This window comes from Marmota monax, unplaced genomic scaffold (genome assembly GCF_021218885.2).
Source record: "Marmota monax isolate L192 unplaced genomic scaffold, Marmota_monax_Labrador192_F-V1.1 WCK01_AAM20220418_F8-fsc00106, whole genome shotgun sequence".
Taxonomy (NCBI): Eukaryota; Metazoa; Chordata; class Mammalia; order Rodentia; family Sciuridae; genus Marmota; species Marmota monax.
In genome coordinates this window covers 9,412,188-9,426,198 of record NW_026695218.1, presented here as the reverse complement: position 1 = coordinate 9,426,198, position 14,011 = coordinate 9,412,188, and the positions used below count along the sequence as shown (strand labels likewise).

General features: G+C 48.4%; 1 protein-coding gene across 3 annotated transcripts in view; it reads right to left on the bottom strand.

The window, feature by feature from the left end:
- The window catches only part of Add2 (adducin 2), a 115,531-nt gene that overhangs the window by 43,501 nt on the left and 58,019 nt on the right, over positions 1–14,011 (bottom strand). For 2 of the 3 annotated variants that reach the window (XM_058575101.1, XM_046432387.2), the window contains exons 2-4: positions 7,770–7,887; positions 2,126–2,342; positions 552–690 (exon numbers count right to left, since the gene is read on the bottom strand). In XM_058575101.1, the coding sequence (XP_058431084.1) occupies positions 552–690; positions 2,126–2,308 (322 nt within the window). In that variant the 5' untranslated portion in view covers positions 2,309–2,342; positions 7,770–7,887. Of the gene's footprint in view, positions 1–551; positions 691–2,125; positions 2,343–7,769; positions 7,888–12,046; positions 12,132–14,011 lie in introns of those variants that run through there. The other variant, XM_046432386.2, reaches the window with a different exon arrangement.

Genomic DNA, 14,011 nt, shown 5'->3' with positions numbered 1-14,011 from the left:
TACTTGCATAATCTATATGCTAAGAGAAAAGTTAAAAAGATATACATCAAAATATTGATAGTCATCATTTTCAGGTTTCAAGAACACAGTACGATAATCTTTCTTGATTATTTTCCTAACTGTCAACCATCATCCTATATTTGATGTTTTGTTGTTAAAGGTCATGGTCAGAGCTTCATACACAGCCCAGGAAGGTGGGTTCATGCTTAGCCCTGGCTCCTCTGGCTCATCTATCGGGTTCAGTTGGCCTGTCTAATGCAGCATAGAGACAATGGCTTCGATGGCTGCCTCTCATCCCCTGAAGTTACCTCTACCACTCCCATTTCTGTCATCAGGGATAATTCTTCTGTGAGTCTTTAATTGCAGCAATATCAAAAACAGAGCCAGGCACCTCCCTGGCTTCTGCTGATCTCCCCCAGGCCTGCTAATGCAATCGCACGCTGGTGCTGTCGCCTGGCAACCAAGCTGCTTCTCTTCTCCATGCTCCTTCCTCTCTTCCCCATCACACCCCTCCTCCTCTGCTCCTGGCAGCTCCCCAGACACCCACGTACTCATGGAAGATGTTGGGAAAACTGCATGGGAGGTGCTGGCCATGAAGTCCGCAATCTGCCGCAGGGCCCAGATGTTGGAGGAGTTGTTCCCCTTCTTCATCTGCTCCTGGATGAGGCCTTCCAGCTCCTCCCTGAAAGACTGAAGCAGACCCCAAGGTGCTGGTCCTCTCAGAGTCTCTCACATGTGAGAACTGAGGGCCCTTCCACCCTAGGTACTGAATGACGAGCTCTGTCAAGTACCCACTCCCAGCCCCTAGGTCAGCCAAGCAAGGATCATGCTTGGGATTCCTGGGTCCCAGGGGCAATTCCAGTGGCCCTCGGAAGTCTCCCTGGATTGCTCTGTGGGGAGCACCAAGGAGACGCTGGGAATGAACTCCGTGTTCTCTTTGCCCTGTGGGCAGTGATCCTGATTTCCATTAGCTATGCCTATGGCTCTTCTGGATCTCGGTGTCCTCGTATACTTAATAACAATAATTAAAAAAAAAAAGAAAAGAAGGAAGGGCTGAAGGATCTAATGACCTCTGAGGTCACTTCCACTTCTGATACACTACCCTAAGCCTAGCTTCTCAGACAACAAGGCCATGAACTTGGCATCTTGCCCACCAGGTGGCAGCAGGAAACATTTGAGGTTGGCAATTCTACAAAATCACAGAAAGAAGCAGAATTCCTCCAGTTCATCTCCTGCCAGAGGCCCAGAAACCAGGTCTGGTGCTATCTGACTCTGCCACCCCTTATAGTCATACTCTGGGGATCTCCCCAGGAACTCCTCATGCCAATGCTCTTGGCACCTGCTGTCTTCCACCAGGCTCCCCACACAATACTGCTAAAACCTCAGATCCATTCTCTCCATGCTCATCTGTGGGGTGTGAGCTTTCACTGTTCTTCCCCCACCGTGGTGGCATACAGACCTCATAGGTGCCCTGGCTCCCTGAATCCCACTTAGGACTGAGGAAGAGCTGGGCACAGGCTTCTGTGTCCATCTTGCCAAGCACCTGGAGATTCCACTCCATCCAGAAGTCCCCAACACTCAGTGTTCATGGCTGTTTCCTAAGGAGCCCCATGCTCTACTTTCCCAGACTCCTCCTTGCCTCCCTCCACTCTGCTCTTCCGCCCAGCTCAATGGCCCCCACTTCAGTCATCCATCAGACCAGCAGTCCTCATGCACTACCTGCCTCAAGGATGAATTCTATGGCGGTGCCTTCCCCGTGGTGCCCTCTGCTGGCCACCAGGTGATGTGGATTTGTCTGTTCGTGGTTACAGTTCTCAGTAGAGAGGGGAAGGAAAACTGGAAACTGAGGCTCCGAAGGGTCATAGGAAACAGGGCAGGGCTCCTGTCTGTCTCCCACTTTCTGAGCCAAATTGCCCGTACACACTCAGCTTTGGCCAATACCAGTGATCAGGGAGAGAATCAAATACACACTTTGTCCTGCTTAGCGGGTCTAACTTCCTACAACCTGGGCACCGGAAGAGGAGTGACTGATCTATTGGGTCCCGTGGAGAATCAACCCACCCCTCCCCTCCCCTCCCCACCTCCTCTTCCATCTCCCTGACCAGCTGCGTCAGATTCCACTCACCGGACTCTGCAGGATCATGGTGACGCGCTTCTTCTGCTCCATCAGGTTGAAGTCCTGGCGCAGGTCTGCCGCACGGTTGCGAAGGCGCATGTACTCAGGGTCTTCCTCGGAGAAGCGGTCAAAGTAATGCGACCCCTGCGGGGGCGGCGGGGAGGTGGCCTCGGGGACAGTCTCTTCACTCATTTTCCTGCTGGGGCTGTGATCTGCTCCTGGAACCCTGTAGAAGAGATGGGGTAAGCATGATGTTAGTTCCGATTGAGACACACACTCCCTAAGGCAGAGGGTTGGGTTTGGTAGGCTTCACAGTGGAATGCAGCTAGTCTTGGCGGGGTGTAAGCTGCACTTAGAGGGCAGGACCCTGCCAGGTGTGCTGATGGATAGGGGGTACTAATGCAGCATTGAGCCAAGTGAAAACATGGACCCGCTTAACTGGGTACACTGGGGTTGAAGTAGATAGTTCCCAGTGGAATCATGACCTGCAAATCTTTTTGAACATTTCTATAATGCATACCCACATAGTAGAAGCTATTTACTGGGACTCAGTATTTTATCTAAAATGTAAGCCTCTTATGGGGGTGGAGTGTAGTTCAGTGGTAGGGCATTTGCTCAGCATGTGGGAGGCCTGATTAGATCCAAAGCAACCCACAAAATAAATAAATGTAAATCCTTTTTATAAGCCTCCTAAAAATTATGGTGGGGAAATCCACAAAAGAACACTAAAAGATGGGAGACACTTTGCTTGGTGCTCACCCTTCTGGGAAGGAATCACTGTTTTAGTAAAAGGTGTCTTAATGCAGAATCAGATCCTCTTTCCAAGTTTAAAATAGGTATGTGATTTTTATTAAAGGAAAATTTATTCTCTCCCAAACCCCACTAAGTATATATCAAGAAAAAAGAATAAATACTGTTTGAAGGGAGCCATGTTGTGCCCAGAGTCCCACATACTGAGGCTTGATCCCTGCAGTGAGAACGAGGACAACCACTGTATTTTATCTACTCAAGCACTTTTTTTAAATGCATGAATGAAGAACTAGGATGTGCCTTTTATTGCTATAATGGAGCCCTTCTGAGGAATAAGGCTACAGGTCTAGCCTTCACTTCCCAGCTGTGCAACTTTGGCTACGCTGATCTCCCCCTGTGTGTCAGCTCTACTGGCCCTTCAGTCTGGGTCAGGCCATTTTAACACCGCAGTGCTTTAGCCTTCTGCCTAAGGCCTGATTACCTTCTCAGCAGAAGGAGGCATGCACCTTGACTGACCCATAGTTAGTTTTTGAACACATGTATGAGATACAAAGAACATTAACTGGGATTAAAATCCTAGGTTCTCATCCGTAACCTCTCACTCCCTTGCCCTTCCTCCTTGTTGAGATGGAGTGTTCTCTTCTCTGGGAGAACCCTCCTGGCCTCCAAGTCCTGATCTACACTTGACTTCCAGCCTTGCTTCAGCAGTCCTGTGTGTCCCAGCCTTAACCTTCATTCCAGCCAGCAGCTCATTCATTACAAAGAAAGCCATGCTGATGGTCAGTAGGGCATATTCTTGTTGTCCCTGAGCTGCCTGTGGCCTCTCTTCCCTCTTCTGCCAGGACTCTTACCCTCATCCCTTGCAGTGTCCCCAGGAGAGGTGGGTGGAGGAGGATGCTATAAGTAAGCCCAGGGAGAACAGTGGGAGCCCATCCCATCAACAGAGAACACCCAGATGTTTTGGTATTGTTGTTTGCATGCTTCCTTTAGGGAAAGGTGGGTAGCAAGTTCAAGGGAAAGCACATGGGCAGAGTCCCTCAAGGGCTGGATGGATGATGACCTGAGCCCTTGCCTGGAGCTGTGGTTCTCAGCCTTGGTTGCATGTTGGAATCACCAGGGAACTTTAAAAACTACTGATGCCAGAGATTCTAATATAATTAGTCTTGAGTGTGACCTGGACATCAGGATTTTTAAAAGCTCCCTGGGTAATTCTAATAAGCAGTCAGGGGTGAATTATTACAGGCTCTATGTTAATGATTGTAACATGTAATGTAACATCCACTCCAGGGGCTGCTCATTTCTAGCAAGCCTGACAAGAGATGGTATAAAGGCTCATGTTTCTAAACTCATGCTATGTGTCACTTCCCAGAGCTGTCCAGGCCACTCAAACCACCACCTTGCCTCGGACAGCAGGGGTGCTCCATATGTTATCATGACACGCTTCTGCAAGGCTATCAAACTGTGACCTCTCATCTTATCTCTTTCACTAATTAGTCAGCTCCCCATGAAAGCCCTTTCACCTCCCCCCCCAGTCCGGCATCCCCTTTACCAGTTGTGTCAATGAGATACTTGACAAGAGGTGGGGATGAGGGACTATGGTGGTGGAAGGAATCTTTTGGGCATGGCAGCCAAAAAATAAGTCTAAAGAGAGATTTTGAAACAGATATGGCAGGTTACTAGAACAACTGTGGGTTGCACTTAGTAACATTTAAACCCAGACTCTTTCCTCTCATCTAAATGGAGAAAGAACAACCAGATGTTTCTGGTGGAATTAGCTCTGGACCAGAAGCCAGAGGCCTGTAATCTTGCCCCAATTCTGTCACTCATCTCCCTCTCTGGGTCTCATTTTGTCCATCACCAATGAGGGAGTGAAGAGAATGACCTATGCAAAGAACACACATAGGCAACTGACAGTGTCCTGGTGGCCTCAAGTCAATTCTGTATGCAAAGGGCTACTTAAGAATACTTCACCTCACAGGGTACAGTAGCACATACCTGTAATCCCAGCTGCTTAGGAGGCTGAGGTAGGAGGATTAAAAGTTCCAAGTACAGCCTCGGCAACTTAGTGAGGCCCTAACCAACTTAGTGAGACCCTGTCTCGAAACAAAAAATAAATAGGACTGGGGATGTAGCTCAGTGGTAAAGTGTCCCTTTAGTTACTCCCCAGTAGCAAAAGTAGAATACTCTACCTCCATCAGGCTCCCACCCAGCTTGGAGCTTGGGGTAAGAAAGGGCTGCAAGGTCAAACATGATAGGACTGCACTGGAGCCATGGAGATGTGCAGTCACCACTAGATTGTCCTGGGCAGGCAGCGCTACAGACCAGAATTCCTCCGCAGGCATCACCCAGCTTGACTCTAACACCTCTCAGCTTAGTGACTCATCATGGCAAATAATTCTCTTTGTCACTTCCAAAGCTCTGAATCTTGGAATTTACTTATTTATTTATTTATTTATTTTAAGTAACAAGCAACTCCCCAGTGAGTGCACTGGATGAGCATGGAGTCGCGAGCTCCCTGTGTTCCCTAGGCCTACAGGCCCACCAGCTCCAGAGCCACCTGAACCCACAGCTTCTCCGGGACTGGAATGTTTTGAGCCAGCTCGGTCTGTACTCAATGTTCCTAGCTCAATCTTTCCACCCAGAGGAAAGGTGAATCCTACCCCCTTTCCAGGAACAGCTCCATGAGGCAGTTCCCCCCTCTCTGAAGCATGAGGAACTAATAAGTATGGGGCTAAGGGAGAGGAGCCCACACCAACATGTCCTGGCCACCTTCCCTTCTTGGAGCTCAGCCCTACAGGGCTGTTCCAGAGGTGGGCCCATGGGAGTGGCATAGGATGTGGATGCCCTGATTCCATCGCCATGCCAACAGCCAGCTGGACAGACCCTTTGGCTTTGTGAACCAGAGGCATCCTTTTGTGCTCCCTCTTCCCCTCCCACAATGCTGGGAAGGTCATAAAAATTGTGTGCATGCTGCTCAGTGGTTAAAGGCATAGACTGTGGAACAAGAACTCTCTGGGTTCAAATCTCAGCTGTGCCACTTATTACCTGTGTGATCTTAGGCTAGTTAACCTGTTATGTGCCTCGGTTTCCCAATATATAAAATGGGGATTGTAATAATGGCCCCCAAAAGATTGTTGTAGAGCTCAGCAGAGTTAATGGCTTGGTCTGTAGCAATTGTTATTAACTCTTGGCACTAATTTGGTGTCGCTTAGGGGCAAGAATCATCTTAGCTTTAAGAACTTGAGTAATAAGTGGCTTGTGATTCAACTCTAAACAGGTGCACACTCAATAACTATAATTATGTGGTTTTAGCACAAAGAACCAATCCAGTCTTAAGCTATGTTAACAAAAAGGAAGAACAAACATCCAGGAAAAGATCAATGAGAATATCTAGTTTTCTGATCAGACAATGGGAACATGTCAACCTGAAGCTCACAAGGAAGAGGAGCTCACAAGCTGGATGCTGAAGATAAGCAGAGGCCAGTGTTTGTGGGGCCAAGTGTGATGGAAGAAAGAAAGCATCTGGTCTTTGTCCCCAGGTCCTGGCACAGAACCTCAAAACCCTTGGAATTCTTTAAATGTCCAAGAGATAGCAGAAATATCTTTTACTATTCATAATAACCACTTTTCACTCAAACCTGAGTTTATGCTAATAAGGTGACTCACCCGGGGCCCTCAGATAGTTTCAAGGGAGGTCTGACTACTCTGGAAAGACCAAGCTCATGATTAGAGGGTTGGAGCTTCCACTCCACCTCACACGCTCCCAGGAGGGAGAGGGCTGGAGCTCAGTTCCATTAAAGGGCAAATGAGTCCATCAACCATGCTTCTGTAATGAAGGCCTCTGGTTAAAAAACTAGAGATCTCTGGACCCTGAGGCTTGGGGGAGTTTCCTAGTTGGGTAAACACACTGATGTTCTGGGAGAGAGCTGTGCCCAGATTCCACATGGAGAGAGCACGAGAGATCCGTGTGTCCCACCTCCATCCAGGCCCATGTGTCTCTTCCATTTGCTGTTCTTGTCATAGCTCTTATGACAGAACTACAATGAGAAGTACAGCACTTCAGGTTCTCAGAGTCACTCTAGTAAATCACTGAACCTGAAGAAGGGTCATGGGAACCCCCAAACTTATAACCAAGTCAGTCAGAAGTGCAGGTGGCCTGGTGATCCCACTTGTGGCTGGTGTCTGACCTGGGGACAGTCTTGTTGGTGACCTCGTCCATTAACTTATGGTAGTTGATCTGTGGCCTTTTAACTGAGACATATAATCCTTCAACATAATTGAGTTGAATCTGAATTGAGTTGAATCAGTTGGTGACATAACAGCACCAGGCAGCTCCCTATTCATGATTTAATCTAGTCCCCAGGACGACTCAATGAGGTACATATTGTTGTCCCAAGAAAATGAGTCACAGAAGTCCTGGATTCAGTTAGGACTATCTTTGACCCCAGATCCTCATTCTCCACTCTATCATATTGTCCCCAAACATCTGTTGCGCCACCCTGTAGGAGAGGGAATTGGCTGATTTCCTTGAGTCTCAGGGGCCTAAATTAGGAAGCCAGAGTTGTTACAGATAGACAGATGTGGCAGAGAGAACTTTCTAACCACAGGAGCAGCTCAATATTGGAACACAGGACAGCTGCCTCGTCAGGTGCTCTCTCTCCTCGAGTCCAGGTGCTGCAGAGGGTCTCCTGCCCTTGCTCAAGATGAGGTGGGGGTGGGGGTGGGGGTGGGGCTAGCAACTAGCAACCTTTAAGGTCCTACAGATTCTATAGTAGTTCTTGGGTAAGATGGCCGGGGGGAGGGGGGGAGTTCAGGGCAACAACCTGAGTGTCTGGAAGCTTGTGCTCATTCTATGGACCCAAGTGTAAAGTGGCATCACCTGTAATAGCCACCAGCTACTTACTGGGAAGCTGGCCCAAGCCTATCCAAGGCTCTCTCCTCTCAGTGCTGGGTCTTCACCCCCTGCTCCACTCTCCGGGGTGCCAGCCACATCTACACAGCCTCAGGCATCCAGGTGGAAACTGGAAACACAAATACAGCAAACATCAGTGTCTCATCTTACCACCATGACACAACCCAATTTATTTTATGGACTGTTGAGAAACTCTTCAAAATGAACTTGAAATTCATTTCATTTTAAAAGCAAATTACATCTATAAAGAGAAAACATTTGTATTTTTACAACTGGGATTAAATTATAAAGAGGGGAACTGGCAAAACCCTTTGCTGGGTGCCGGCTGGAGAGGTCTCAGAACAAGGAGATTGCTCCAAATGGTCAGGGAGCGCAATGTGGGGGCTCCTGCAAGGAGCCCAGGGGTTGGCAGACACCCAGGCTGGAAGGGATAAGACCCCTTCCTGAGACCCCCACAACACCTCACTAACAGATGGTAGTGTGAGTGATTTTCCAAAGTAGTCCAAGAGGTAGAAATATCCTGAAAAATATTACACCCCAGGAAAGTGAGAGAGCCTGAGACCCATACAGGCCATGAAATGGTGGATTCAAAACAACTTCACCCAGAATTTCAGGAGAAGAACTAATACCTGGATAACAGGTCCTAAAGCACTCCTAAAAGAGGAATGTAAAGTTGTTAATATCTAACAACAATGGGCAAGCTGCCACTCCAAAAATCCTGGGCATTGAGTTCTTCAAAAGATTAATCATACACACACACACACACACACTTTTGTGTGTGTGTGTGTGTATGTGGTGCTGGGGATTGAACCCAGGGCTTTGTGCATGCAAGACAAGCACTCTACCAACTGACCTATATCTCCAGACCAAAATATATTTTTTTAAAACCCACACGTGCATGGCCTTGTACTCCCAACTACTTGGGAGGCTAAGGCAGGAGGATCACAAAGTTCAAGTCCAGCCTGAGCAACTTAGTGAGACCCTGTCTCAAAATAAAAAAGAGCTGGGGATGAGGTCCAGTGGTCCAGCGCCCTGGGTTGAATCCCCAGTACTACAAAAACAAAACAACCCACAAGTGATAGTTTTCCATTTTCCTGTGAGAGCCCTATTAAGACCTCTGGGATGGTCTCACCCAAGGCTGGCAGCATCCCTGACTGCCCCCTCAACCCCTTGCCCATGGCTCTGGCTCAGTTCAGCTGCATCCCTTAACCTGATGCTGTCCTAAATATAACCATTCAGAAAGGTGTGTCTCACCAATGAGAGTCAAGGAGGTGGACCCAGGAGTATGACCTGTCTGTGGGAGTCCAGGACAGTGGCATGCCACTGAGGTACAGTCTGCTTCTCAACTCAACCAAGGGGTCCTAGGGCTCAGTGTTTCAGTGCCTGGAGGTCCCTAAAAGCAGTCCAAATGTCCACCTTCTAGTTAGGGCACTGGTGGTTGCTTTCAAAATCGAGGCTTGTAGCTCAGTATGCCCAATGCCAGCTGGTGTCCTCCTTCCAGTGGTTTTATTTCTATCTAGAACAGAGTCACAACCCCTTGATGCTACATCTTTCCAGTGCCCACCAAGATGGGAGCCCTGCCTTCCAGGACAAATCAGCCTGGGGTTCTGGCACACTCCCACTGCCCTCTCTAAAGACCAATCCAGGCAAGTTGTCTTACCCCAAGTATCAGCTCCCCCATTTCCCAGTAGCCCCTGGCACAGAGGTCTGAGGCTGTCCTATGGCTACAACTGGCTAAGATTTGAACTGTCAGAGTCTGAGCTCTATCTCATGTGCAAAAAAACAGAATTAACCCTTTTCCCCAGAAGTAATGTGTACCACTCATATAAGAAGGCAGACATCTGTCCCCCAGATGAACAAAATAATTCCCATCCCAGTCTCCACTGATGTTCAACTCTATATGAGCCCCATTCTTTGGGTTAGTCTGTTATCCTGATTAAAAAGAAGATGGCCCTGAGAGGTTCTGGAAGCAAATGCATCATCTGCAAACCATTAATCTGTGGCAACAAAACTTGCTAAGAGCCAAGTATATGATGCATGGCATTTTTGGTTGAAAGGTGACGCCAGCTAGCCATTGAGATGATATGATTATGTTAAGATTTGCATTCATATGGATATTGGACTCCTGCTGTTCACCTCAGCCTGCTATGGGGACTCCTGGAGAGTTCCCACTGGTTGTGGAAGTACAGTAGGAGGGAGTTCCGGGGCAGGAACTTGTCTCTGGCGGTTCCGGGAGAACGCCTCGTGTGTGGATCGGATCTTCCCGGGGGCGTACAGAACATTGGCGGCAGTTTCAAAAAATAAAGTTTGTTCCTGCTTGAGTGGATCGTGATTTTGTGCCCAGCCAGACTGCGGCAAAAACTGTCAAATCCGACTGCAGAGTCAGGCTGAGGTGGGCCAGGGCAGGCACCAGATCAGAAAGTTTGATGAGGGAAAGGGAAGAGAAAGAGACCTGGTACCTCCATCTCTCCATTCTTTCAATGGTCCCTGGCCCATGGTCTTTCCTCTTTCCTGTCCAACATCCAATCAGTTGCCAGAATCACTGGTCTAAAATTGCAAATCTGGTCCACACTTGCCACTGCCCTGCTAAAACCCCACCCCCTTCACCAGGGGCAATATTCTTGTAACCACCAACCCCTTCCTTAAATTCTTGAACCTCCAGCCAAAACTTTGTCGGATTCTATTTTTAAGATGACAGCTATTCTTTTCACCTTTTCTAAATATAAAATTTTAATTCTGAATTTCATTTTCCAATCAAATGTATAGTCCATGTTAAAAATTTAAACTCATTGACCCCCAACCAGGGAGCTACACTTTTACCTCTCTGTCTACTCCTACCTCCACCCCATCTCCTTAAGGATGGCCACCTGCAGGATGAGTTATCATCTCTGATCTGCCTCCTGCTCTCTGCCTGTCCCACTCCAGGGCTGATTCACAGGACCCTGGGGTACCAGACAGATTCTTTGTCAGCACTGGTGTCTGCCAGGGGCACCCTTTTGTCTGCCCCCCTCCTTTGACTAGGCTCTGGTGTCCTGTCTCCCGGAGCCTGCCCCGACACCTGCCTCCCTCAGGCTGTCACATTACTGTTACCTCTTCCATTCCACTTGCAAGTGGACAGCAAATATCTATTACCCTGAGCTCCAAGCAGGCAGGGCCTGTGTCACAAGCATTTTTCTGACCCCCATGTTGTGTTGTCACAGGGCCTGGTGCGAGATGGGTGCTGAATAAATATTAGTAGAACTCAAACAAATGCAACTCGTGGGACTTTGGGAAGTTAGGCCAGCTTAACAAAGCAGCAGTGCCCAGCACTGGGGTCCTCAAAGTGAGGAAGGCCTGAGGGGCGCGCCTGCAGTACAGAGTGGGGGGAAGAACACTCAGCCACCGGTTTCAGGGTAAGGTGCAGGTATTAACAGGTATGCGTGGCAAGTGCCCTAGGGTCTAAATCACTTCCTCCCAAGCACAGTGCTCTTCTGATATAGAGCCCAATGGCTGGGCCCCTCCAGCCATGATGCTCTTCTGTTTTGAAGCAGTATCCCAGCAACTGCTTGCAACTAACAAGTCTGACTCAGTGAGATGCTGGACAGGAAGGTAACCTCACATACCACACAGATGCACTGCAATCCTCCTGGCCTCATGCCCGCCTCTGGCCCTCTTGCCTCTTCTCTCCAGCACCTGCCCCATTCAGGGCCCTCCACTCTGCACACGGGAGCCCTAGAACTCCCTCTCGGACTCACCAGTTCACAGTCCTCACACTGACCCCCCTTCAGAAAGATCCTCCTTGGGATTCACCCTGATAGTAGGGAAGTGGGGGTGGGTAGGAAATATGCTTCCCGTCACAGAGCGTTTTCTTCCCTATCTCACAAGACTAAGTATGTGTCCCCACTGAGGTATGAAATCACATTTCTACAGATTGCTTCTTATGGCTGTAAAAAAGAACAGGAGGTCTATGGGGGGAAATAAGAGACGCCCAAGCTGCCTTTTTGCTAAAACCTGCTTCAGCTCTGTGCATCCCAAGGAGTGGTGGGTGTCTGTCTCCTGCCACTTCACTGGCTGTGGGTCTCCAGACCAACAGAACATGGCACCCTAAGCCCAAAGAAGAAAGACACCACAAGATGACATCTCCAGCTGCCCACCACTGTCACAAGCACAACCACCCTTGGCACTGCCAGCCTCTGAAAACCCAGGCCCCAGTGCCATAGGCCAGCTCCCAGAAGGACAGCACAGCATTTGTAGCAAGCTTAAGGCTCAGGGTCAGAACACAAACTCACCAATCCATGAGTAAGATCCCCAACACGGAAGAGGAGGCCTTCATGGCTGTACTGCTGCTGTTTGGCAGAAAAAAAATGGGGGCAGTTGAAATAGGGACTGGACCACACCCTGCCTGGTGTGTTCAGATAAAGAAGGAGCTCAGGCCTCTGTGGTGGGATCAAGGAGGATGCTTATCACCATCTTTTCATACTCTTCTTGAATTTTGAATTTTCCAAAGTTTCAAATTGGATATTAATCACTGATCACTTAGGACAAAAGTAATTTTGTGTGGCGGTGGGATACCAGGGATTGGACTCAGGGGCACTCACAAATGGGGCACTCAACCACTGAGCCACATCCCCAGCCCTATTTTGTATTTTTATTTAGAGACAGGGTCTCACTGATTTGCTTAGCACCTCACTGTGCTGAGGCTGGCTTTGAACTTGTGATCCTCCTGCCTCAGCCTCCTGAGCTGCTGGGATTAGAGGTATGCACCACTATGCCTGGCAGAACAAAGGTAATTTGAAAGAAGAAAAGGTGGAAGGAGAGAGGCAGAAAAGTCTCTCTGTGTCTAGAGAGAAACCCCATCAACTGAAAGAATCCTTTAACCCTCAACTGCCCCAGAAGTTCTTATTTGTGGTCATCCCTGCTGCCTCGTTTTCCAGTAAAGGCCAGTGCATTTTTTTTAAGAGAGAGAGAGAGAATTTTTTAATATTTATTTTTCAGTTTTCAATGGACACAACATCTTTAGTTTATTTTTATGTGGTGCTGAGGATCGAACCCAGCGCCCCGCGCATGCCAGGCGAGCGCGTTACCGCTTGAGCCACATCCCCAGCCCAACCAGTGCATTTTTAAAACCTTCCTCAAAGGACCTCACACCTAGTGGTTGATAGACAGGTTTTTACATTCTCCTACTACTCTGTTGTGGAAGGAGTGGACCAAGACCTCCTTCTTACAAACATGGAGTCAGATCCACTCCCTCTCACACAGCAGTTATTTGTGGAATATCTATTGATGCCTGGGAGTAAGCAAGAACTGGAATTGAATAGGAGAGGGAAGACACCTGAAAGAAATGAGACATGATCCCTGCCTGCTGGAGACCCACAGCCATGTTTGTTATTTATGAATTCAAATGAAACATAATAGATACATATGCAAATATATGCAGATATGCAGCCAACCATCCAGGTCAGCACAATACAGGGCATTAAAATGCATGTCAATATTGACCTGAAACACATTGTGTTCAATGTTTGTTGGGACAGGACACTGGAAACTTTGGGTCCACATTTTTGAAAGCTAAGGTCCTGTGTTAGATCTTATAGAAAGACATTATTCACAACAGAAGCTATCAATACCCAGCACTGAGCCTTTCTCCCAGCCCTTCTCCCAGTATTGAAGGAGCAACATTCTGCTTTTTCAGGTGGGGAAATTGAAGCTCCAGGAAACCAAGTGACTTGATCTGGGCCATAGCAATGGTAAGGGCCTGGGTTTAAACTCATCTAATCCCAGAGACTCTTTTTCTCCCCTCCTTCAGAGGAAGGTGAGCGGATGCCAGGGCCTGTAGGAGGGAGATGAAAATCTGCAATGGCCACAGCCCAAAACCTGGGCTTCATATTCCTGGCAGCAGCTCCAAGGATCGGCCAGCACCAGAAAGGATGATTCTGGTTCCTCATCTGGCACATGGGCTCAGAACTGAGCTCTTTCCCAACTCAGAAGAAAACAGAACACAGGGCAAATGGGGAGGAAGCAGGCACCTCCAGTATTCATTCTGGAAAGGTGGGCTGAGCTTTCAGATAAGGAGGATGGCTCTGGTCCCTGGCAGGAAGCCAGATAGGCTGCGATGGTGACAGGTGGAAGTGGACCACCTACACTCCCTCCCATGACTGTTGGGTCTCTGCAATGTAGGTAGAGCTCACCTCTGAGACCTGCCTGAGCTGGATTCAAAGACAATTCTTTCTATAAATACCTGCCATGAGTCAGTT